The sequence below is a fragment of the Clupea harengus genome, chromosome 21 (genome assembly GCF_900700415.2).
Source record: "Clupea harengus chromosome 21, Ch_v2.0.2, whole genome shotgun sequence".
In the NCBI taxonomy this organism is placed as follows: Eukaryota; Metazoa; Chordata; class Actinopteri; order Clupeiformes; family Clupeidae; genus Clupea; species Clupea harengus.
Genome location: NC_045172.1, coordinates 15,565,785 through 15,593,354, shown reverse-complemented (window position 1 = coordinate 15,593,354; position 27,570 = coordinate 15,565,785). Strand labels below are relative to the sequence as shown.

The 27,570-nt window shown below is 42.3% G+C and overlaps 1 protein-coding gene across 2 annotated transcripts in view; it reads left to right on the top strand.

Annotated features, from left to right (window-relative positions):
- The window catches only part of gpc6a (glypican 6a), a 153,034-nt gene that overhangs the window by 4,041 nt on the left and 121,423 nt on the right, over positions 1 to 27,570 (top strand). For both annotated transcript variants that reach the window (XM_012840813.2, XM_012840812.2), the window contains exon 2: positions 20,940 to 21,098. In XM_012840813.2, the coding sequence (XP_012696267.1) occupies positions 20,940 to 21,098 (159 nt within the window). The remainder of the gene's footprint in view (positions 1 to 20,939; positions 21,099 to 27,570) is intronic.

Sequence of the window (27,570 nt, the reverse complement as noted above, 5' to 3'; positions counted from 1 at the left end):
AATAAAGATTACTCTGATTATTCACAGTATCTCCAAATGTGAAAATGAACTGTGCATATGGGATTCGTCAGGATCTGGTGAATAATTGCGTGCTTGTGCTGTACCGAGCCTTCCATATTGATTCTGTGCTGTCGTCATGATATCTCGCATGGGGTTTGGACGGAGCTACCGATGAAACCAAAACATGCTATCTCTTAATGCATTTCTATTTTGAGTTCAGGAGGAATGCATGCTTGTAAAAGGCTCGCTGACATTGTTAGCAATATCTGTCTAAGGATCAGGTATCATCCATATATAAGCCCAAGAGATTATCCCCCTGTTTTGTGAGATGACAGAATGTGTAAATAAAGGCCCACTGAGAGGTGTGTGTAGTTTTGTGGTACGACTTGCGTACGTGGAACGTGATATTTATTCCAACCAAATGACCAAGTATAATTACTGTAAGCAAGTAAGAGAATAAATAAATAAGCCTTTAAAATTTCAGCTGAAAGCACAGAGAATGAGCCGAGTATGCTCATAGCAATCAATATGTATTTAGTCTAGCTGTGTTCTTGGTTTCAGTATGTTTTCTTACCTTTTTCAACAAAGGGACAAAGGGAATATTGAGAAACCTGATAGCATCTAAGGGATCATATAAGGTGTGCTTAAAAGCACAGGGTAGCTACGATCATCTGTTCTTGGTATTCTCAGTATCGGGTATCTTGATTTATAAAATGGCTTGTATGTATATTACAAAGTTTGGAGCGATACTAGTTTGTGTTTCATTTTGATGAAAAGATGTCAGGCTTTTTTTTTGTGTGTGATTGAAATGTAGCTGTGATCTATGGCAACACGTCTCCTGAGGAGAATAATGTTGAATGTGATTACAAAACACTTGTCAGGTGATACAGCAGCTCCATGATAAACTGCCTGCAAATGTAAATGAGTTTGAAGTATCTTAAAACCAGTTGTTGCATGAGGTGGCAACAAGTTCTGTGGCACATGCAGGCCTGCCCTAAAATATCTTTTATTTCTTACATTTCGCACTTTTTACCACTACTTGAAAGAAGTAAGCAGGAAATCTTACAAACTTCAAATGCATCTTCCACTGCCATTTGTTGCATTTATCCAGTATTTTGCACAGATAGCCTGTTCTAGAATAACCATATCCTTTAAGAGGCAGATGTATGTACAGTACGTTAGAGAGCGCAGCACAAGCAGCGACTTGGCCAGTCCGCAGAAAGCGCATGCCGTGTCTTTTCATTTTATATTGACTGTACTAAACCTGCGACTGATCGCATAATCAACACATGTGACCACACATCTAACCGTAATTTGCGGCACTCACAACAGAAAGGAATCACTAATTGAAGCACAATTAACCGGAATTATTGAGCCGCCCACTGACAATAAAAAGACAACAAAAGTTTCGAGAGCAGGAAATATATATTTATGCTAATCAAAAGAGATATTCCAAAGCCCTAAACAACAACTCAAAACAACCAATACCTATTTGGCTTTAACAAATCAATATTTTAATTTAATTAAATCAATACTGTAATAGCTACACAAAGGGAAGTGAATTAAGTGAACAAGAGATGGCAAGACATAAAAAGGCGAATGAAAAAAAAAGTTGCACAGTGAGCAAAACTGGTATACTGCTTCCATTGCTTCTGATGTTTTTCCCCAAACTACCACACCACTTCCATAAATGCATATGCATAAGTAGGGAAAGTGCAACTTATCATTGTACGCTCCTGCAACACGAAGAATGCGGTTTTGGGAATGTGTGGTGGGGTTTGTACATACCACGCCATGTTTTTAGGCGCACGTTTGCAAAACAGTGCTAATGTGTTGGTACATCTGCGACTCAGGGCATTTGTTTATATTTTCATGAGCAACAAGCCATGGAACTCTGTGAAAAAGCTGAACATTTACCGTGAGTAAGATGCCCATGATATGTCTTGTTAAAATCACAGCGCTTTTAACTATGTCAGGGGACACTCTGTTTTTGTCCTTTCAAGCACATTTGCCGAGAGCTGTGTGTGTGTGTGTGTGTGTGTGTGTGTGGGGGGGGGGGGTTGTATGTGTCTTCCAAGGAAAGATAAACCTAATTCCAGTTCAGTAGAAAAAGCCCCAGCCATGTGTAATTGGATTTTTAACGTCTTGAAATCATCTTTGCATAAATGCGCTTCAAACTCGCTGCTGGCCCCAGGAGAGAGACTGAAGAAAGCACTCAATTATTGCTAATTAGCAATGCTAACACAAGTGCGTCAGGTGTCTCCTGCCCGTCCTCAGATTAGGCGATGGCATTAAAGTAATCCAACTCATTGGATGCTGCATCATGTAAGAGAGGCAATTCTGGTCACATCGTGCACTTTTGCTAATAATGCGGGAATGCTGGTTATCACGTGCAGAGAGTGGAGGGAGAGGGGAAGAAAGACCACATTTGCATAAGTTAATTATTTTGACAACTTCAGCCACAGACCAGCAGAGATAGATTATATTCACGACACAGATAGGAAACAGGCTTTTAGATTGCACTCGAAGGAGGAGGACATTTATGAGGTGAAAAAAAAGAGAAAGAGGGAGGGGGGGGGGGCATAATAAAAGGGTTTACGCAATGAGCAGCTATCGCTCTACACATACCCTCCCTTACCCCCTCACCCCCCACCCCCGTCCAAAAAAGGTGCCTTCTTTTGAGCAAGAGTCCAAGCGCTCCTGTCTTTGTTTTTGCCTTGTCAGGGCTATGAAGGTGCTGATGAGGTTTCTATCAGACCCATAGACCCATCCGTGGCATAGAAAACCAACACTACATTATTCTGTCCTCTCTTGCAGTGCTTGGAGTTTCTGTCAGCACCATTAGGAAATCTGTCACGTTCGCTTCCTCTTTTTCCTGGTTCAGAAACATAGCTGGTGTGGGTGTTTGAACATTTATGTTTTCCTCCTGTTGTGAGTGATTATAATTATAGGGCAAACTGGATGGTGGTCGATGATGGCATCTCGGCAAGTTCTTTCCAATTCTACCACAGCAATTGTGTGGAATAGGATTATCTTGAAAGTGTTGGTAGAGGATTTCTAAAGACTGGATGGTGCGTTGAATAGAAGCCTACAAGCAGCACTGTAGGCTAGCTTGGGGCTCGCATACTGACAAAATATACCCCAGTACAGTGATTGACATGGGACAAAACTGTTTACAAATAAAATACATGTAAACATGATCTAAATTAATGTTTTCAAAATCAGATTTTATTCGCAGACCATCTGTCGGTGCAGACCTGACTTAAAAAAATATGTTTTAAAATAAATTCTGGAGTCAGCATTTTCAGACTGCATTCATTAGAACCTCTCTGTAGTGTTGCTGCAGCTTTTTTTTTCAATGTAAAGTTGCAAACCAATTGAAGAGTGGAGGCTTCCTGCTACAGGTTTAGCACTATAGCAGAAGAAAAACGTTATGATTAGATAGTTGGCTTACCATTGAACTGTGAACTTCTCAGACGCTAACACTATGAATTTTGAAACAGTTTATAGCTTCTTGCATAGACGGGCCGAGTGTATAAATGTTGTTCTTGAGGAGGGCGTGGGAATGGGTCACAGCATTGTAAAGAGAGCTGAAAAGGAGAGCTGAGATGGTTTCCATTTGAAACAGGTCAGCTGAAGCCATCCTGCGCTGCCTCTACCTCCAGAGCTCATCTCCTTTCATGCCTCTGCAGCAAAAAGCTACTGTCAGCCAGTTCATTACATGCCAGTCAACCTTCACTCAGGGCCTGCTTCAGAAGGGCTGGATGAAATGCCACTGTTGGTGTGCGTGTGTGCGTGTGTGCGTGTGTGTGAGTGTTGGTGAGGGAGCGAGGGAGAGAGGAAGAGTGTGTGTGTGTGTGTGTGTGTGTGTGTGTGTGTGTGTGTGTGTGTGTGTGTGTGTGTGTGTGTGTGTGTGTGTGTGTGTGTGTGTGTGTGCGCGCGCACATGTGTGTGTGTGTCTGTGTGTGTGTGTGTGTGAGAGAGAGAGAGAGGAGAGAGAGTGTGAGTGAGTGTGTTTGTGTGAGTGTTTATGAATTTGTATGTGTGTGTTCAGGTGTGTTGTTGTAGTTGTTGTGGTGTCAGTTGTAGTAAGTGTCAGTGAGTGTGAGTTATTGTGCTTGTCTATATGTGTGTGTGTATGTGAGTGTGTGTTTGTATGTGTGTGTGTGCGTGTCTATGTGTGTGTGTATGTGAGAGTCTCTGTGTGCATGTGTCAGTGGTGTGTGGGTGTTTCGAATCCGTCACAGATCCTGCCTCCCCATTTACAGTGATGCTGTGTGTAACAGCCATTCGCCACACCATCAAACAACTTTGTTTTCCCAGTTAGACACCCATTTAGACTGTGTGAGGCAAGACACAGAGACGTACAGAACCGCGCTCATAGATTTCTCCCAAATCCCTGCTGGAGGCAGACGTAGGAGTTTTCCACATAAAACATGCCTACTCAACAACCGTAAAAGCCTCCCAACAGTCTGCCTCCACAGACGCCCCACGACTTTGACAATTTACTTAACATTAAACCAGCCGGGGGGTGGTGTGTCTTTGTGTGTGTGTGTGTGTGTGCGTGTGCATTAGGGATGGGCATAATTAATCGACGATCGATTAATTGATCATTAAGAATTTCCTCGATGAAATTATTTTTTCATCGATTAAAACTAATGCATGTTCTGTTGCGTAGTGTGCGTGTAATTTATTTATTTTAGGGCTGTCAAAGTTAACGCGTTATTCTATGAGATTATTGTGGCGGAGATTAATGCAATCAAATATTTGAACGCAGTTAACGCAACTTTGTTTACTTCCGGTGCGCGTTGACCCGTGGCACGAAACCGCCCCTTGTCTGCAGTCAGTTAGATAGAAGAGACCGAGACGGTAGTTGAAGATGGAGAGAGCTGAGGGATTGTTGGGCGGAATGTTTCTGTTTAAGAGGCAAAATGACAGAACAATTGACAAAACTAAAGTTGTATGTAGCTATCACAGAAGCAGCTCGTGTTTAAGTTATCACCTTAATGCAAAGCACCCGACAGAAAGCAGTCCCAGGTTAGATGGTCGCCAACCCACACTCCACGACTTCTCTAGGAAATTAACTAGACCAGTCCGTGAAAAGGTTACCAACGCTGTAGCAGTTTAGGTTGCGGGTGACTGTCGGCCCATCAACATAGTTGAAGACGGTGGGCTGACTGAGGTGATTCGAATTGCTTCAGGGGACAATTCTTACGATTTACCGTCGAGGGGCACCATTGTGTCTCGCATACATTCCTTGGCTGATGGCGAGAGAGCACGAACAAAATACAATTAAACAACAGTGTCTAAAATAATGAATGAAGTGATTACTCGTTAATTTATAAGATTTAGTCTTTAGAAGAAAACAAACTTTTAATCACGATGAATCTAGATGAATGAATTTCAAAATGTGAGATTAATTAGTTAGAGAGAAAAAAAAACGAAGGTCAGTTGTGTTTATGAGCACCGGCTTCTAGCTGTCGGCTCCGCTGCTTAAGAGTACAGCAGCGCATATTTTCAAGTGTAACCATTGAACGGATCCCGTTTAACTGCCACAAGAGTTGTCCATCTTGTAAGTTTAACTGCCACAAGAGTTGTTCATCTTGTAATAAATATCTCAATGAGGAAACACGCTGTGTTTTTTCTATTTTCACTGCATTTTAATATAGCCTATAAATAGTGAATTTTAATATAAAAATATTAATGATTAATCGAAAATCGATCGTTAATTCTCCCGACGATCGATTAAGACAATTTAATCGAATGCCCATCCCTAGTGTGCATGTGTGTGTATGTGCGCGTGTGTGTATTCATGTGTACTGTATGTGTGTGCATTTGTGTGTGTGTGCACGTGTGTGTATTCATGTGTGTGTGTGTGCGTGTGCATGTTTGTGTTTGTGTGTGTGTGTGTGTGTATTCATGTGTCTGTGTGTCTGTGGGCATGTGTGTGTATGAGCGTGTGTGTGTGTGTGTTTGTGTGTGTGTGTATATTGATGTGTGCATGTGTGTGTGTGTTTGTGTGTGTTTGTGTGTGTGTGTGTGTGTGTGTGTGTGTGTGTTTGTGTGTGTGTGTGTGTGTGTGGAGGAGGGGTATGTTTTTTACAGTTTAAATCAGATCAGCACCTATTTTTGAATGTGGGTTATGGGTGCAGAAGGAGTTAATTAGACAGAGAGGGATTTGCGGTGAGGGATCGGGGACTGTGTTGCTTTGAATAGTTGCTTTGAATGATCCCTACAGGGAAGGGCTACTGTGAAGCACTAAGAGCCGGAGGGGGGGGGGGGGCTCCCACCGCGGGTTCCACATGCGGGCCGCTCACTCAGGAGGCATCATTAAAGGGCCACAAGGCCAAGCGCTTTGTCTTATTCTGGCCCTGATGCCTTCATGCTTAACTGTTACATAAATCGAAAGCTGCGAAGGCCGCATCAATGGACAGTGTTGGGCCGAAGCCTGGGTCTTCACGAAAGAATGGTCAGTAGGTTGAGGGTGTAATACATTATGTGTTTCTGTTGGCAATCCATGGTTTTGGCGGAAGGTTGTTCATATTTTAGCTAATATTTCATAACAGCCAATCAAATTACACTCCCCCTCCGTGCTCCCAAAGCAATGTATTGATTGGACTGGACTTGTTTATGGCGCAGGTCTGAGCCACTATGTTTGTTTCCCATTTACAGAGCCAGGACTGTGTACGAACACACAAGTTTTTTTGGGCACACACTCTGAATGGACAGTTAGAGGACCGTGAGGAGCAGTTCACTGAATTTGACAAAAAGTGTAATGGATTTAGAATCATGGGCTACACTTTTTAATAATGTTCAGCCCTATTTTTATTTATAACACTTTGGTAGACAGTTAGTATAAAAACTGTAATGTGTAACATCGTGTTTGTAATTGAAGACGGTAGCCTATGTTTAATTCATATTCAGCCTAGATCTCCTACTCACAGAACAACTCATTGGTGTGTCTTCACATATGAATAGAAAATCACCTTAATGTTTTGAGGTTGAGGGTTCAATAATATTATTTCATGGCGATTCACATAATTCTTGTGAAATAACCAGAACAGCACCGCAAGCTACAATCCATTTAAGGCCCTAATAAAGCTGTATGATGATGATAATGTGGACCATATACTTAATGATTCTCATGATTTGAATTGCTTCTAATAGTTTGAGTTAATTTGTCAAGGTTTAAATGGGATTAGTTGAATGATGGGTGACATAGTACTGTTGTTGTCCTTGTGTGGGTGGGTTTCACAGAACACTTGATGAGATGTTTTAATCATGTTGTTTCACAATGATGTATTATTATCCGTGCACGAGCAGAGTGTGTGGCAGGTTGTTGTGTCAGTGTTTTCCAGTGGGTTTAATGAGGCTAGTGCCAAGACGAGGCACTTTGATGAAACTCAGTTTGTGTGTTTGCTTGTTGGCATGACAGTTTTTTACAGTCATTTCCATGCCAACTTTTACAAAGCACTTAACACGTTCACCATGTCAGTAGACTATACGATTTAAGCTGTGATACTTTTGCATTGCTTTGATACAAAAGGCATTCAATGACCACTTCTTCTGAAATTCATGGATTCCTGTCTCAGTCAATGTTCACCACAAGCATTTAGATACACAAAATAGTTCAAAATAGTTTATTTTCAGTTCAAAACTGGACAAAATGTAGGTCACTGTAGATGGAAATACAATACAATACACATACACTTTATATCATGTTTGCATTAGATTTGTTATGTTTTTTGTTTTTGTTTTTATTTCAGACTCATTACCAACTATACAAAAGTGGTAATACAGCATTTGCATTGAAATGTGCATGTACATAAGGAAAATCTAGATGTAGTTTTCCCTGAAGACATTTTTCCACTATTACTGCTGGATATGTAAGTCATGGGGTGTATCTGTGAGTAACAAAGCAACCCAAAAATAAATCCAACTACAGGAAAGTTCTGGCACTTAGCAGACACTTTTATCCAAAGTGACTTAAAATGTCATCCTTCATTGCCCCAAAACCCGCGCTGGCTGCTTGTTGGGCAGCCACACAAGTCACTTTACCTCTGATGCTATTAACCACACAGTAAATGTACACACACTTAATAGTGGTTTTCACAGTATTGTCTGTATATATAGGCAAACCAGATGTTTTTGGTGTCATGATTGCTCCTTGGCTTGAAATATTTGTAGGGCGTTGAAGATTTTAGAGGTGGATAAGATATGCTAAAGATGTTTCTAAAGATTTATTGTAAGTCAAGGGAGAATATTGCAGTAAATGTAAAGTTCATAAAAATTTGATTCCAAATACAGAGGACACCATGGATCAGCATTAGGGCTTCCGTAGACTTCTAGTGGTAATGTGTTTCTCCACTGACTGAACTGAAAAGCATCTACACACGTTTTGTTCTACTAAACAACATAAATTGAATAATGCATGAAACATATTGCTGTCATGAAACATGTTGCAGCATTTCAGATGTATTTGTTTGGTATTACAAGATACTGTAAAGAGGTGACATACTTTTTTCTTTTCGTTTTGTACTGCAACACTAGTTTATGCAAAAATAGAGGATACAGCAACACATAATAAATGCATTTTTAGTGCTTCAAAATGTTTGTCTTTTAGTTCATTGTATTTCCAGTGCCACAACAGCATTTGCTATAGTTATGCCTGCCTGAGTCACTTTTGGTATGAAGTATGAAGTATTTTCTTTGGTGGTTGTAGTGCATTTTGCATGAAAAGTTAACCGATGTACTGAGGTGTGTATTGGAATTGTTGTTTTATCCCTCAAGAACATTTTTCCCTCCATAATGTTTTTTTTTGTGTGTTTTCCTGAGAAGAAAAGGGCTGTCTCCTCTTTGCTAGCCGCACCTGAAACTTACTGGATTAAAGCAGGCCCCTTTGCTTGGCCATAGAGAATCTGTCAAACCTCTGTAAGCATCCATGTGTGAAATGCATAAAGTCAGGGCTCGGAGTGCAGCGCCTTTCCCTTAACGCCATATAAGGTATGCAGACAGAGCTGTGAAAACCAATGGTGCTCCAGACTGACTTAGGTGACTGCCACAGCTTACTCTCAGTTTTCAATCAGTCGCCTGACCAAATCAGTACTGCTATTGGGGGGATTACAGACTTCACCCCCCCCAATCGCACCAACATCCTCTAGAAATAAACTAGAAACTAGAAATAAGTTTAAATGAAGGGCCGCAAGCAATTGTAAATTGAGGGATTAAGTGTGTTGTGGGAGACAAGGGAGAAAAAGAGAGGAACTAGGGGAACTAGAGTGGCCTCGCCACGAAATAACAAGGGCCACGGGAATGAAAGACGGGATGTGGGGGAAAAAGAGCAAAGGGTCAGAGGCAGAGAGAGGGAGAGACAGAGAGAGGGAGAGAGAGGGAGAGAGAGAGAGAGAGAGGCTCGTGTGATAGGAGAGCTGACTGGATGAGTGTATAATCCATCTGAACTTTCACGTTAGGGATTAAGGCTGGGAAAGGCTGTGCTGTGTGTGTGTGTGTGAGTGTGTTAGAGACAGAGAGAGGTGGGTAAGAACGTTGATGCAGTCCAGTGGTTATCAGATAAAATGGAGAGGGGAGAGTGTAAAAAAAGACCTTGCGAAAATAAACAAAGCTTAAATGGACTGGGCATGAACATTGTACAAATAATATTCAAAAGCAGTCATGACCTTTCAATTATATGAACAGACAAACCGAAAGAACAAAATGTTTTTGGAATTAAAAAGGTCCACCAACCTCATAACAACAGGCAACAGTATTATGCTGTATTACATTTTAGTGACGATCTTACTCTTGAATCCTCCCCTTGCCTGATGTAACTTGGCCTCTATAAAAACACACTCTAAATTACATTATCCGCATAGGTGAAATTCAAACCGTGCTTTCAACGAGAGGGTGTGCTGTTTGAAGCAGGCACCATGGGCTTACTGGCAGCTGTGGTCAGAGCATCAGGTGGAGCTGCCTTTGTCTGCCGTCTTCCCATCTTTTCTTCTGCATACTTTGTTGCATCCTGTAGGGACAGCCGTATCAAAGCCCCCCAATTGCAGCCTGCACAGACAGGCAGATTTGAAGCGTGCGATGGCTGCCTGCATGGAGCAAAAAGAAGGATCTAGAAACCCTTCAAACAACACCAAGGTGTCAGGAGCACAAATAAAAACAATCACCTGGGAGACTCATTTTATTGTTGTTTATGCACAGAAATCATTACATGGTGGATGGGTTCTGGCATAAGCTGCACCCAAGGGGAGGTAATCAGTAAATACCGTCTTAGCAAAACAAATAAATGATGGCATGGCTGCCATGGAAACACTGGAAGTTTGTTCATGCACCCCAGAAGTTATTTCCACTGTTCCTCGGAGTCTTCCACTTACAATGAAGTGATGACTGTGATGTGAGGAGGAGTGACAATGTGATCTTCTTTCATTAATTTGTTAGTTCGGAGGGAAGTTAGTACATTTGCTGCTGTTAATGGTTCACGCCTTTCATGGATGGCCGGGGGATTTCATCACGTGCGGGACATTAGTTTGTTATAATTTGAACGATAATGAAGAAAAAGATGTCTTATAACTTAACAATGTCCAGGGGAAATGAGAAAGTGGATTAATTTTTGCTTTCTGCTGAATAGATTTTCACATTTTCAGTCCTAACAAAGAGGGCAGCCCGCTTCCCTAGAATTTAAAATGGCTTAGCTGGAAGTGCTATGGCGACATTATATCTCTCACATAATAGTGAAATGGATCAAGTTAATAGCATAGCACATTGCAATATGTTTTATCTTGTACATCCTCTTAAGATTAAAAGGTTTTTGGTTTGCATATGAAACAAAGTGCAAAGTTTTTTGTTTTATTTTACAGGAGAAAATATCTGACTCTTAAAGTTGTCTTGTGAGTGTATCGTTGTAGAAGACAAATGAGGCATTAGGTGGGGGAAATTAGAATTTAACAAAGATATATTGCTATGATATTTGCTGCATAGTCAGAAAACCTTCCACAAAACAATAGTCAAGGCAGTCGATGCAACATCCAATTCCTCATTATAGTTTTTTTTTTGTGGCAGTCTCTGCCCCCTTCAGAAATCAGCTGGAATATCTTGTACAATTCCACAAAGAGAGAAGCACTAAATCTAAAGCAGGAGATAATTGCAATCGTCTGGACGGATGTAACTTCCTATTTCTAGCGCCTTCACATAAAACAGACTTGAGAGTGAGGGGGGTATTTTGCAATGAAAATAAAGTCCATTGTCCATGACGTAGAACCACATTTCCCAGTCCTCACCTCATATGGCAAATTCACACGCCATTACATCTCTGAAGCCTTCAGAGAGAGAGAGAGAGAGAGAGGGTGAAGTAGCGGAGTGCCACCAGCGATTGCTTCCGTTTCTCGTTTAAGGCACAGGGAATTGCACTAATATTTAAACAATGACATTGTTTTTCTGGCCCTAATGGAGCAGAAAATTATCTATTATGGCGGCAGAGAGGAGTGGATGTTCAACACATTGCATGCGTAATGCACAGCACCTTTTTGGAGAGCACACATCCATGCCGACGGTGTTATGGTGCAATCAGAGTAGCAAGAGTGTCAGGATTTTGGTGGATTTGTTGGGGAATATAACTTGTATAACTCAGTACTTGACACAGAGGTTCATATTTACTGATCGCTTAGGCTGGGAATGTCTGGCATCTCCCCCTTCATTAAAAGAGAATTATGGATGATTATAAGTCTGAGTGTGAGTCATAGATGCTTTTTATTGCTGTTGACTTTATTCTGACCTGATATGAACGAAAGTTGGCTCTATCAGCTCGGTTAGCCTTGGGAATGTTGTTTCATTACTCCTCTTGAATTCTTGTGAACATCCCCTGCGGCCAGTAAGATTCTAGAAGGGTCTTCGTCTCTTCGCAGAGAAGCATTCTGTCTGTCTCTCATACACATTCTGTGTTTGCATCACAGGAAATAAATTCATATTGTCCCTCTCAACAAACCACACATGAGCAATAATAACGTCATTTGGAATTGGCTGTATTTGAGACATGACCCTCCCCCACCTCAAACCCCACGAAACAGTTTGGACCACCGCAGATGGTTCAGTTTTCTGGGGGGGGGGGGGGTGACAACATGTCCTTTGCATGCTGGCAAGTAGCGGAGTGCCACCAGCGATCCGCCCCGATTGGCAGACAGTAAGGCCGCTGCCACCATGGGCCTAAAATGGAGAGGATCACTGGCCCCCTCCGGGCTTTCCTTGGGCCAGGCCCAGGCACCAGCTGCTACCTGTATAGATGTGCCATGCTCCAGTTAGCATCTGTGGAGTTGGATGGAGCTCATCCACTTCTCCCTCTTCCAACTCTCACTCTTTTTTTCCCTCTCTTTTAATGAGGGGTACTCATGCGCTCGGTGTCTCTCTTACACTCTTTCTCACTCTCTATCTCTCTGCCTCTCCCACTCCCCACTCATTCACTCTCTCTCTTTCTGTCTCTCTCACTAACTCATTTATTCTCGCTCTCCCTCTCTCTCTCTCTATCTGGTGTATGTCTTTTATTAGTTGTTCCCTCCACAACTTCCCTTCTCGCATGATGCGATAATTTGAGTGGGAATTGCAGATGACTGTCGAGCGTGAGTTTTCCGCCCAAACCCAGCGAGTGAGACTCGGAGCTCCATGTGTGATTCAGGAGTGCGTTAATGGCTTGCATGCATCATTGCCAACAGTAGCGTGTGTGACCTGATGAAGTTTTGAACCAATGGGGTCTCTATGACATTTACCAGAAGGGCCGCCAACCTGCAAGTGGACTGTGACGTGTCATTAGTGTTTCTGGGTATTTGACCAGGGAACTGTTAAAATGTTCACAGGAATGTTAATGGACATTAAATGGACTTTATAGCACTGGTGGAGTTGAGGGAAAAGAGCTCTGGTGTTCCATAGAATATGTGTCATGTCAGATGCATTCTGGGTAAGCAGTAAATGTCCATTGGAATCTTTGCATCAGTGGACCGTGCAGAACAGTCATTGTGTCCAAAGTGCACTTTTTTTATTATAGATGGAGCTTAAACCATATGTGCACTGTGAATAAACCCACCAATTATGTGACAAGCTTTCAAAGTGTAACTTTTAATAACTTTACACTTTTAATGACACTATAATATAGTATATAATAGTAATATACATATACAGATGACAGATTTACCGTACTTACACTTTACACAAAACATACACATATTAATGAGTATCCACCCAAGTGTGGGATGTGGTAAACAACACATCTTTGGCCACTGTACTAGTGAGTATTTTTTGCCAGGGCGCCCACCAATCTGTGGCAATGTCAAATTCTAAAGTTATTTAAAAAGTTGGGGATGGCTTCATCAGGGCTTTGGTTGTGGTGGCATATGGTGGCATTTGGTTTGGGAATTGCACGCCACGTCTTGTTTGGATAGATTCAATTTGGGTCTCTGGGTCCCGGTGGATATTGTTGAAAGAGAGAGAGAGAGATGTGGGCAATGGGGCGGATGTCCAGATGGCAAGGACATCCTTAGATACCATTTTTGCGCGTACATGCATATGGATTTGAAATTTAACAACAACAACAACAAAAATACACACATTAGTATCGATGACTGTCCTTTATGTCTCTGTATACACTACGATAAGTACTGCATAATGATTATGGATAGTGCTATTACACTTGGCATACACTAAAGACATGATGGGGATGGCGATGGCAAGGAAACAAACACTGTAAGAGCTGCTAACAATGAAGTGCTTAAAGTTTAATTGATAAGGATGAAGTGTCTGTCGAGAGGCTTACGGGATTTAGCCGCGTTCGTTGACTGGGGCCACAGCAGTGCCGTCTGCTTTGAAGATGAGACGCTTGTTCTAAACAGTCCCTCAATCCCCCTGTAAACTTTAATCCAGTTGGTGGACACTCAGTTTCCCCCCCCCCCCCTTTTCAAGAATGTAACTCGTCTGCACATCTGCCATGCTTTACGTGCTACCGTCCAAAGACTGCCAGTGTGTTTCTAGTGTTGCCACCCACAGGAAATGTCTAAAAGGAAAGGTAAAAAGTAGTCCATTTACCGTTCAGTGTATTGGTAATAGCATTTGTACATTCTGAGTTTTTACCTGTTCTCTGTGTAAGATGCAGATCATGTGCCGAACCTGAGTAAAGCATAATTATCAATTATTGACTTGCCCTCCCAGACTCACCCTAACACATATTTCCTTTTATTTCCACGTCTAACGTTGAAACGGCTCAGCAGAGATCTCGCGCCGTTAGCACTGTAGCGCGGTAATGAAAACGGAGACGTGAGCGCTGTCAGACACCGAGCTCAGTGGCAATCCTCTGAGGGCCACCGCAGTTAGACAGATCAAACGGCCCAGACAAAGGGAAGAGGAGTGAGTGTGGAGGCGGATTCCTCTCTCTGCATTCAGTCAGTGCCGGCTCCCGGTCCAGCCCTCTGCCCATCTCTCTCTCTCTGTACCATTCGTAAATACTAATCAGATAAACGAGGCTTGTCAAGAGGGGGCTGATATCTATGAGATCTACCAGACCTGGTTGCGTTAGGCTAATATCTGAACGGTCACATGTGGGTGGGGGGGTACTGAACTCCCCAACCCCTTGCTGCCTACCACTCTATAACTGCAGAGGCCGACTTGCTCTTGCGTAGCGGCTCAGTGAGGCGTTTGTGCGAGGGTTGGGGGAGGTGAATGGTTTTGATGAAGGCATATCTGATGGCGGATCGATGCGGGTGAGGGTTATTCGCGCTGCATGGAGCTCACCGGGGTATCGAGCGTGGCTTCTTCTGCGGTGTGAAAACACCAGTCACGGGGGGGTGGGGGAGCAGACCTGGCAGTTGATTAGTCATGGAATTAGAGTAGGACTCCGGTTACCCCTACGTGATCCCGGCTCACCCTCTTTGCTATAACCGACGTCAGAAAAATGAAACACCCCTGTGGTTGCGGGACGGGCTCCAGACGATTTTCCCCCCAATTCCCTGTAGAGTATCACTGCATGATGAATGACTTACTAGGAGGCTTGTGACAAAAGGTCTCAACAAACAGCAGCGAGGCAGTGAACAACAGTTGGGCTAAATGAATTTATTAGAAAACAGAGACACATCAGAGCACACCTCAAGAGAAAAAAACAACCCAAAAAAAACCACATGTACTGTGCTGGCTCTGTGTTCTCTGATCCAGATTTGTCAATCAAAGAAGCAGTCGTTCGAGTCGCCTGACTGAAGCAGAGCATTTCCCATCCTGTGTTGTTTTTTTTGTTTTTTTTCCCCTTCTCTCGGGCCGGGGCGGGGAGCTTGGCAGAGACACTTTTCAAACTTTGCCACCAGGGTCCAGGGGACACCATATGTCTGTGACCATGTGTGGTAAACCCTTGTGGCCAGGTAGACTAATGAATACCGTAGAGAGTTGCTTCAAGTTTTCGCTGGCATGGATGAGTGCAGTGGGCACGCCAGGCTCCCATGGCTGCCTCCGACGCCTCCTGAAAGCCTCTGCTTAATGATCTGCCTAATGATTTGTGTTTGCACATACCTTGGATACCCGGGCTTTCAGGGTTCAAAAGAAACACTTGATGATAAAACATCATGCATGAATGAGCAATTTGGAACATTACAAAAGTTGAATGTGAAGGTTGAGACTTAGAAAAATGGTCTTTTCTTCTCACAGCAGAGCTGTCATAGTGCAGACAGTATGTGGTGGGAGAGTGGAAATCATCAAAAGATGATGCTTGGTGTTCTGTGTTTTCTGTGTCTATGATTGGAGACCAGAAGGCTGGAATGTGTCTGGCTTCTTTTCATTCTGCCTTTTGTTCAGTGCCTTAACAAGAACACCCCGGTCTCTATGACCTCTCCTTGACCTCCGTGTTTTACAGTTCATTCCCTCCATTATCACTGGAGGTAACACTTTCCTTTAATGATCAATTACTTTCAATTAAGTCAATAAACTATCAGTACCTATTTGGTAAATGATCAGCACTTTTAACATATGGAGGCTAACTGTCAACTAACCTGAAGCATTAACCAAACTCTACATCCTTTTCATTGTCTTACTACTAACGGAGTCTCAAACGGTGGCTTGTTGGCTAGACGGTGGCTAGACACAACGTTTCTCATTGGCATTCATGTTTTATGACCAGTGAAAAGTAGCAACTTTCTCATTGTTTAATGCCTTAGTCCTCTCATTAATTACTTTCATTAAACGACAATTAATGAAAGTAAATGTCTTTCTTGCCACAATCAAGAACTCATTACCCACGCGCTAATTATTGTCGGCAAAAAGCAGACTCTATTATCGCAACTCATATGGATTTAAACAATGAAATATCTCTCCAAGAGAAACAAAAGGCACTTCCCTCGTGGTAATCACCTTTGTTTGGCCTTTTGTGTCTGCAGTGTGCTTATGTGATCTTCAGCTTTTCCCTTTTTGAATGATGTCAGACAGTGTAATCCATGCCTGGGCTTGATGAACATTGGCTCGCTTTAAAGTAGATAAATCCCTCAGTCTGTCTGGCCGGCATCTTAGGCCGCGCTGATTAGTGAAAGTGAAAGTTTCAAGTCGGCCATTTTTTGTGTGTGTGTGATCGTTGGTTGTCTATAAGGTTGTCCTTAATAATAATAATAATAATAATAATAATAATAATAATGATGACATCATGAATTAATGATAATGAATTGTAATGGTTTGCCCTGTGTTGCTAGGTAGGCTGAAAATGCCTCCCCCTAGTTTTTCATTTCGTATTTCGTGTCCCAACATTTTGTCACGTCAGCAAGACAATGACCTCACATAGCGGGCCTCCTATTAAGTAGTCAGTTCCTCTCCACCTAGGTAAGGGTTTGATTTGCAAAATCCTAGTATTGTGTGGGAGGTTGACAATACATGAATGGAGCTCTGAATGATGCCTTTTAGAGTGCCTTCACCCCTGTGCTTTCGGCAAATAGTGGGAAAAAAACAGAGGAACTTTGATTCACAGCTGTTGGCATGGCAAGATGTGTTTGACGAATCAGGGGAGCATTGTGGGGCGTAATCTCTGTTATTGCTCTGCTCCAGGATGACTGCAGTATCCCTCCTCCTCAAAGGCTCTTTTTATGTTGCTCTCTGACATTTTTCTGCTATTCTTTTTCTTTCTTTCTTTCCTTCTTTCTCCAAATGGCAGCCTTTCTGCGTAATGTGTCAAGAATGACTTCCATTCACGTACAGGCACAAATGCTTATTTTCCCCGACACTTTTCTTTTTAAACCAAAGGCTTGTAGCAGCACAGTGAAGGCATGCATTAAACTTGAGTTATGTTGACTCTTAATCAAAAGGGCTCGTCCTGGACGTCAAGCTGACACGGCTTTCATGACTGACAGCCTCCAACCCTGAGACCCTTGTCAGAAACATCTGTCAGTCGACATCTCACCATTTCAGAGCCACAGTTATCTGTCCTCAAGTGACAGGCTAGCAGCAGGCAACCATCAGCAGCCGGGATGCTTAAGATAGTTTCAATCATTCTGACTGTGCCACATTGATGCATTTCTGGTGGGTGAAGCGCACACCCACTACACATCACTTGTTTTACAATGTATTTTAGAATCTGCATTGTGTGTTTGGGTTTTTGAGAGTAATTGAAAATGCATCCAAAAACAATAACAAAAAAACTACCGATCTAGCCTGCAAGTTAAGAGTCTTTTAGTTATGTTAAAGCAGCTTTGAAATGAGACAGCTCAGATTTAGAATATTTAAGTGGATTTTCTTGGACTTGGATGAAGATCAATGAAATCACATGGAGCCTTTTTTCACACTTGTTAAATATCAATACAGGCATACATTTTCTAATCCAATGATGCAATCATTTGTAAGACAGAGCCTTATTTGAATCAACATAAAACTGAGTGTTGGATAGTTTATTGAAAGATGACAAGAACAGTAATGTCACAGCTTCTTTTGCTGGTGTTGTTGGAGATGACGATTGTTTCATGCTTTGTATGCTGGTGATGCTCGGATGCACAACAGTGATACTTCTGGGTACTTCTGTTTCCAGGCTTGCATCATACTAGGTTTGTTAGTTTAGTTAGTTTGTTTGTTTGTTTTTGTGGGTTTTGGGGGGCATTTGTAAATACACCTTTTGTCCTTCTGATAACTTGTCAGGGGACTGAAAATGAAACCTTTCTCAGCACCTTCTGTGAAACCAAAAAACCCAACCTGATCAGTCCTGTGTGCAAGTTTCTGCCCCCCCCCCCCCTCCCCCAAAAAAGCACCCCCACCCCCTCTCCCCAAAAAAGAAAAAGAAAAATGATGATATCAACAATCCAGGGAACTTTGTGAACTTCCACAAAGGAGCTGCCCTCTCGCTGCCTGATGTCAGGCTGAGTTAAATGGGCTTTGTCTTCCCATCTTTCATCGGGATTTGGATGTGCAGCGAGCGGGAGCGATGCTCCGCAGTCAGCAGATCCGGGCCTAATTGCGATGCACTCCGCGCTTCTCCGGCGTGTTTGGGATCGGCAAGATAATGACCCATAACGATTCGGCACATCTGTTTAGAACAGAGTGGAAAGAAAAGTGTGAGATAGAAATGTTGACGTGCGGTCATCTTTCTCAGAAATGCTGCAAAAAGCTTTGTTGGTTGTTTTATTCATTTTTTTATTTTTAATTTTTTTCTGGTGCCGACATCGTCTTTGATTAAAACAGATGTGAACAGATGCCAACACACGTCACTGTGAAATTTCACAGATTACAATTTGTCTTCAATTATCTCACCCTCTATAATTATGTACATTTACGGTGTATGACCAGGCTTTTGGTAATAAGGAATTTATAGAGCAATGTCTCGCAACATCTGTGATCGAACAGATCAAAATATGAAACAGCTGCCCGAACAAGATGGCACATAATATGGCTGAACTGGTTTTTAAGCAGCTAAAGATGAAGCTCTCGCATGCTCAAGTTTGTATACGTACGTGTGACAAAAATGATGGGACCACAGCTCATATATGTTATTAAGCGATAAGGTCTTTCAGACAGATTTAGTATGATTTTTTTCTATTATTTATGAAGGCTACTTTAAACAACTTCTACCTTTACACATGGATGGTTAGCCATGACCTTTTCAGGCTGGCTAATTGTTGAATTTGTTTTTCCTTATTGGGCATTACTTGTGTGTATGAAAGTCATAACTTTTTCTCAAGGGAACGGTGGCTGAAAATAAAATGCAGTGAGAATGCTACTTTAAACAACTTCTACCTTTACACATGGATGGTTAGCCATGACCTTTTCAGGCTGGCTAATTGTTGAATTTGTTTTTCCTTATTGGGCATTACTTGTGTGTATGAAAGTCATAACTTTTTCTCAAGGGAACGGTGGCTGAAAATAAAATGCAGTGAGAATTCATCTTGCACAACCTGAGGGTTGCTCTTCAGCATTTGATCCCAGTGAGCCTTATGCAATACCCAATAGTCCATTTGCAGTCCAAGGGGGCTACGGTTGCCACAGCCACATCAGCATCCAGGGCCCTTGTCTCTCGGGAGCCATGTTTGCACTTAGGAGCTGTTGATGGGTGTTATTAGCTGCATGTGCAAAAAAATGGGGCCTAGGTCTTTCTTTCTGTCTCTCCCTCCCTCCCTCACTCCCTCCCTCTCTCTCTTTCTCTCTCTCTCTCCCTCACTCTCTCTCTCTGTCTCCCCCCACCTCCCTCTGTCTCCCCACAGACATACACACAAACATTACACATGCACAGATCCACTTTATGTCTAAAGCCGAATCCAATACACATTACCCTTTGCCGCATCAGAGAAATTTGAGAATTTATCACGCCTCCTTCCAGGCCTCAGTAGAAGAAGATGGCATCGTCAAAAGTTAGCCTAGTTTTTTTTCTCCCTACCTCTCCCCCCCAACCCCCCCCACCCTTGCACTCTGTCAGTTAAGTATTTCATGGCCAAGCTGAAGGTAATTTAAACTCTCCCCATCATTAGCCAGGAGACCTGTCTGCCATACATTAAGGCATCTCAGGCTCCAGATGTGCCAGCGCTGCCAACGCTGCGCCCAGGAAGGTGCCACTGCAGTATTCAGTGTGACAGGGCACTTAATCACCACAGGCTGGAAGGAAATGCAATGAAGTGTGGATTGCAAAAGCCAGGCTGTGGCTTTTTTGGAAAAGCAGGAGGAGAAAGAGAGAAAGAAAGTGAGAGGGAGAGAGTGAGAGTGTGTGAGAAAGTGAGAGAGAGAGAGAGAGCGAGAGAGAGAGAGTGAGAGAAAGAAAGAGAGAAATCCAGCTGCCGTAGATGAATTTTCAATTGTATCCTGTCTTGAGCTTCTCCTTTTTTGTCCACTACTCCTCATATGTGCCCAATTAGACCATAAAATAGAGGGATACTGATTTCCTCCACTAAAACGAGGTACAGTGCTGCATTGCAGGATAGTTTTAGGTTTGTACCTACGAGTCTGTCGCACAGACTGACTGATAAGGTCATAGGACATAGCCATGGTAATCCCCATATTTAATGTCAACTTCTGGAATCATGTGATAGATCAAATTCAAATGTCAAAATGTGTATCCCTAACCTGAAGTAAAGGATTATATGTATGATCAGAACTTTGTGGTTCCTGTAAATGTGTTGTGTTTGTAAAGAAACAGGTCAGTTGAATTCAGTTTACTATGTGAGCCAAATCTAAAGTATGATACTAGTAAGGGTGGGTGCTGTGTAGTAGCGAGGCCTATTAAGTTCAGTAGTGCTCTCTCAGTGCAACTTTACCATTTCATCTGGTGTGTGATCCTGCATTAGACAGTCTGCTATGGGAATCCAGATTCGCAGAAGCATCCTGATCAAACAGTGTCTCTTTCTGTTTGATGGCTTCCCTTCTTCATGGGGGAGCCCACCCCCATGGTCTCAACCTAACTCACTCTCTTTCTTTTTGTCTCTTTCACTCTCTGTCTGCCTATCTTTCACTTTGTTTCACAGGTGAACATCTGCGTGTGTGTTCCCAAGGTTACACCTGCTGCACATCAGAAATGGAGGATAAACTTAGTCAGCAGAGCAAGCTGGAGTTTGAGAACCTGGTGGAGGAGACAAGCCAAAACCTGCGTACCACGTTCGTCTCTCGCCATAAAAAGTTTGACGGTAGGTCTGGCTGGGACATCTTTCAAGTTTTGTTTTTCTGCCATATTACAGGAGTTGATATTTTTCTGCTCTGAAACATATTTTGAGGTATGATCTCTAGGCTTACTTGGGAGATTTGGGATGTATTCCCATCTAGTTTGAAGCTTGTTGCTGTATTAGGCTCAGGTATGGCATCAGACTTGGAGGAGTTAGCAGTATATGTCAAACAGAAAATAAAAGAATAAAAGAGGCTGCACTCTCTGTCTCTAAACAGTTCCAAACAATGCTAGGTCTCTGGATCTGTTACACCAGGCTGGCCTCAGTCTGAAGCAGATAAAGAAAACACCCACTTTCAGTTTAGCAACATTTCCTTGAACTTTTGCATATATTCAGTGTCTGTACATGAGCACAGCCAAAACAGCACAGCGAGTTAGAAATGTGACAAGATTTCATCATTATTTAAGACAGTTTTGGCATGCCACTGTATGCAGCATTTGGCTGAGAAATAAAGTTATTTGTGCTTTCAAAAATCACTTATCCTTGGAGCCAGGTCTCCACTTCTCAAGTTTGTTCCCAAGTATTAGGTCAGCCGTTATTGTGTCTTTGTGTTAAGTGCATTGCACTTGCGAGTTAATAAAGAAAAAAGTTATTAAAATGCTCGGCTGGTGTTCGATGGCAGCCTCACTTCTTCTTAGTGTGTCCGACAGGCAGCGACCGAAAATGGCAGCGATGTAAGTGGCTGTTTCAGTCCACTGCGGGGAGAAGCGAAAGGGGCCCCACTAATGGGAGGATGTGTCATTAATGTCGAATGAGAGAAATTAATAAATCAGAACTCCGGGGTATGTAATTATGGCTTTTTGATTATGGCTGTAATATGGGGATCGCTGGCTCTTTCGTCAGGAGTCGACTGTGGGGAGCTCAGTTTTTGGACTGCAATAAAAAAATCAATAACAGACTCCATCTGTAATTATCTCGAGCTCAGAAATGTATGGTTTGTTAGCTTTCACTGGCTTCTATTATGACTCTTTGTGAGTATATCTGATTTTAAAAGGAGGGTAGCCAGTTGCCAGTTCCCAGGCAAATCAAATATTTAGACCGTTCTGATTTTTCTGTTGAAATCACTGAAAAGCCCTGTCTGTAAGTAAGTGTCCATTCCACCCATTATGCCTGGCCACAAGTTTCCAATGACTTCTCACCCCTGCAAGTTTACTTATCTTTAAAGTGTCAGGGCAAGTGTGTCAGTCTATACCTTTATCACTCTGACACTACTGTATGTGCATACCTTGCAGCTCAATCCTCAACATGCCTCGAGTGTATCGATTTCAGCAAAGATTGCCCACCGTCCAGTCCCACTCATGCAAACAACTGCAGTGGAGATGGCAGCAACATTGCGCTTTTCCTTGCATCATGCTAGCAATTAGACTCAGTTACAGCTAAAGAGCCTCACAAAGTAGCCTGCATTGAGCAGATGAATACATCTTCTCCTTTGCTTTCTCTCTCTCTCTCTCTCTCTCTCTCTCTCACCATAGCCCTAGCGTGGGTCGGATGATTTCACTCCTCGGCTTTGTTCAATCTTCCATGGCCGCCCACTTTGCCAGGCCGTTGAGCATCACAACTAGTAACTGTTGGCATGCCACTCTCTCTCTCCTCTCTATCTCTCTGTCTCCCCACCCACCCCCCACACCCCATGGGGCTTTGAATCTGTCCCTCCATCCCACACCCATTTTACATGCCCTCCTTTTTGTCCTTTACCTATTTATAGGGACCTGATGTTTGTGGGGACCTATTTAGAGGTCCTTGACTCCCACTTTTGATTACTGCCTTGATGCTGGGGGCTAACTTTTTGATGTTTTATTGAATAATCCCTATTGCAGTTTAGGATTAATCTAGGCCCCCTCAGTGTACCACAGAGGCAATATTTTTCCTTTTTTCCCCCCCTCTTCTCATCATGTGTCATGTTTGTGTGGTAGTGTACTCACACAAGTCCAATGTAATGGATGTGTGGGTTGACCCAGCGCTACATAAGCCATCGCAAGCCTCCCCGGAAAGAAAAAATTCCTGCTAGATGGCTGAGCCCTTTGAGCATATTAGTTGTGCTCTCTCAACCAGAACCCATATGGTGGCCGGTGCTGACCTGTTTTAAGCAATGCCGATACGTCATTTACATCTCCAGGATTAGACAAATATGGGCACTTTCCTCAGAGCGAGCTGACCGCTGGGTCACCGAAAATGGAATAGTGTAAGCCGTAAAGCAGCTTGGTACTTTGTGTTTCAAACTTACCAGCGGAGAGGGAAGAGTTTTATCCTTGCGCTATAGTGGTAGATTAGGGACGCCAAATGCATTACTTACAGATGTGTGATTTTTATGACATTTCATGGTTTTATGTGTTTCAGCAACAGGCCTTTTATCATGGCTGTGGTGTATTTGATACTAACTTACTCAGCATCAGTTGCATTTGAAATGCTTGACATTATCATTAACATTTAACTGATATGTTCACAATGTGACGGATTCAAATTTAACGTAATTTGCTTCGGTCGAAGAAATGTGTCAGTGGCTGTCTACTGACTAGTCTCTTCGCAACCACCCTGCCCCTCACCCATCCACACAATTTTCATATTTTTTACAGGAAGATTTCTCTGTCATTTTCTTGAGGGATGATTTAATATCAAGGGCATGAACTCCTGACCATCGTCACAACAACTGTAGCTCAGTATCTAAGATTCCCTGTAAAGGGAGTTTCACTGTTGGTTGACACTTGTAGAGGGGTTTGAGTGATAAGACATGCAGACAGTGTTTGTCGTAGTTTTAATATTTAATATTTATAAATGCAAATATTTAACCTGAAATGCTATTGCCTGAATGCAAAGCAAAATAATTGTGAAAACTCGAGGAAGGAAGCTTCTGAATGGGATGATTCTGTTGCGGAAGTTCAATATAAGGCTCAGGGTTATTCTCACTCTTACATGGACATCCAGGAAAATGCACATATTAACAAGAAGAGATGACAGAGAGGGAGACAAGGGGCAGGAGGGAGAGCAAAGAGGGGGAAAGAGACAGACAGAGGACAAGTAAGTAAGTGAGCGAGAGAGGGAGAGCTAGAAATATGGTAGTACCAAGCTGCTATTATTCAGGATGTTCAGGTTAGGTGTGGAACTGGCTTATTCCAGGTGTGAGTTTTGTTAATACAAGGGAACTCCACACTGCTTTTTCACAGAAATTATGAGATTATGAGGATGTCACCCTGGATGGCTTCAACATGTTACAGTAAGGAAAGTTTCCCACAATTCTGGGAACATCAAAAACGATCTCTAAGGCCCTCATTAAATGTGTCCCACTTACACCCTGTTTTTGAACTTTTAGAGAATATTCCCCCAATTTGTTGTTACAGGATTTGACCTGCTTGAAGAAAACAAAGGATTTGATTTAATAAAATGTAACACAAATATGGAAAATAAAGTAAAATTTTGTTCATTATTCCAATTTTAGAGAGATGCACTAAATCCTGGTTTAGTCTGCCATATGAAGGTGGCTATGGTGACAGCAAGAATACTAAATGAGATGCTCTACATGCTGTGATTTATTTATTAAGAAACCAACCACATGTGTACCAGCGTGCACCAGAATCTCATCATCATCATCATGAAATCTTATTTTTCCCGGTTAAAATGAATATGAATTTTACAGTACGCAAGACTGTCATTGTGTATGTCCATGGAAAAAAGGCAGAAATGAACTGAAAAAAAGAGAGAAAGAAACCAGAACCGTGTCCATACATGTAGTTCCTGGAAGCCTGCATGAATAAGTAAGCGTTGTTGTGATGGGCTTGTGTCAGCTAAAGTGACCGTCAGGAGGGGATGGGAATTCTCAGTGGAGACACAGAGTGGGGTTCTTCCAGCACTTCCGCTCCATGGCTGGCGGGCAGAATCCATCAGCCGAGGACAGGCTGCCTCTCTGTGTAATTCCTTCACATCAAGATGGATGCCTGCATATGGACCAGCCCCATGTTCACTCCATACCACACGGGAGGGGTTTCAAGCAAGCATGAAGTATGTGAGTTGGTCAAAGGTCGGTCTGGGCCTGATTGCAGGGAGGGGGGGGGGGGGGGGGGGGGGCAATATGAGATACACAACAATTTGATTTCATCTCTTTTCATTTATTTATTTCATCTGCTGCGTTTTTCCCCCCCGTTAGGGACACTGGAATATCCTCAGTGCTGTAATTCACTTTGCTCTCAATCCCCATTCCTGGATATTGAGTTAGTTCAGCCTGCAGCTGGGATCCTTTCACTCTCTGTCCCTATGTCCATCTTTCTGTCTCTCTATTTTCTCCTCTCTCTCCCTCTCCCTCTCCCTCTCTCGCCTTCCTTTTGATAAAATATGAGCACTCTGCAGAAGGAGATTTGTATTTCTTACCTCCATTTCATACATGCTGGCCCATATTTTAGTGTGTCCTTTTTGACTTCACTTTACAAGGACAACATCATTTGATAAAATGACATAGGTCACATCGACATTATGCTAAACTTCAGAATGCTGAATACCAAGGATTGCACACTACCAACATTATTATGGTTTGAATTGACATCAACATTTACATATTAGTAGATTGAACAGAAGAGCATTTTGCTTTGCATAGCCAGCAAGGAATTTAAACTCCATGCAAGTTTAAGCAGTTTCCAAAACTCAAATTTCATTTGAGACCATCCTTGAAATTCTACCGTCTAGGAAAGAAGATAATTATATAGTCAAGCCAAATCTGACCAATCCCATCTGGTTTGAACTGCATTTGGATATTCCTTAAGTGCTAATAGGTATCCAATGTAGGCTGCCAGTATACCATTGCTCACCAGAACGCCATTGAATTTGACATTGCTCTATTGGACATTTGCCTTATAAAACCGACTATCAAGAGCTTAAAAAAAGATATCCTATTCAGATACCATGTAGGAAACCAAAGGAACTCTTCCAATGGTATCTGAAATTGCCTGGCAGTGAATAGAGGGTTGTCCCAGTCCCAGTCCACCCCTGGGATGAGTCAGTAAGGCAGAGAAGTGTAGTCATTGCTTACAGGACCAAGAAGAATAGCTCCGGGACCTCCAGGCTGGGTCGTGATCTCACAGGGCTATTCTTGAAAGCGATGGCCACTGTGCAAGTAATTGAATTAATCTGTCTTCATAAGTATAGTGCACATAAATCTCCAAGTTTGTGACAGGTGTGTGGGTTTTTGTGTGTGTGTGTGGGTTTCTTCTCCCTCCTCTCCCTGTGTGTGTGTGTGTGTGTGTGTGTGTGTGTGTGTGTGTGTGTGTGTGTGTGTGTGTGTGTGTGTGTGTGTGTGTGTGTGTGTGTGCAACTGCAATTGGAGGTCACTGGCTGTCTGGCTGAACAGATTATTTGATTATTTCCTGTAGTTTTTAAGCCGTATAAACCTAGTTATTTTAAATTAGTGAAGTCATTTTTATAGTCATAGCTATTTATTTACTTAAATTCCCTAAATGACAACAAAATGTATGTCAAAACATTTGGATCAAAACTCTTCTGTATGTATGGAATAAAAATGTAAAAAATATATTAGAACTGAATGCTTATGCTTCAGAAAACCAGTTGAGGCACAGTGTGTTCTGGGGAAAAATCCTGAGATGATTAGTGTGTGAGGAGCAAGCAGTTAGGGGGCTGAGTTTACACACGATATGTTTACCTGTTCCACAGTAAAAACCTGTAAATTTGCTCAGAACTGAATTGGTATTCTTAATCATAATTTAGCTATGCAATGTATAATCTCAGTTAGTGTTAATAAATTCATGTAGGCGTCATGTCAAGCAACAAATCCATGTTCTTTTTTATTAATTGAACAGATGGAAGAGGAAGATATTAAAGTGAATGTACTTGTCACTGATTATGTGTTCCCTGGCAGAGTTTTTTTTTACCATTTAACTTGAAACAATTATGTATTTCGATCCCCTAATCACAGCACTTGTTGATTTTCCTGAACCGCTTTTCAGAAAACACTAATGATAATAATGTGCCTTCCTCAATAATAACCTATGCGTGTGGGTGTAGACCACAAACAGGATAATGCACAAAACTGCTCTTGGAGATTGACTGAGGTTGACAGAGAGACTACAGAGATTTACTGTGGCTCGTGACACACTTTACGTCTCGGGCAGCCAAACCAACACATTTCTGCCTCCACAAATGATATTTTAGTTGAAGCCATGGGTGTGGGAATGGGAGCAAGTAAACCACAGTTGGAAGTGATTTCCACTAAAAATGCATGAACGTTGTTTCACAAAAAAAAAAAAAAAAAGAAATGTATAAATAAATAAATAAATATATAAATATAAACGTACCCTTGTATGCTGTGCCACAGAAGCACATGACGTGTCAGTGCTATAAGTTGAAAACATGACCTTGTGGTCATGTGAGAGAGCAGGCTTTCATGCTCCGTGTGCTGGGAACCTGGGCCTCCCCTTTTCACCCCTGCCCAGCTAAA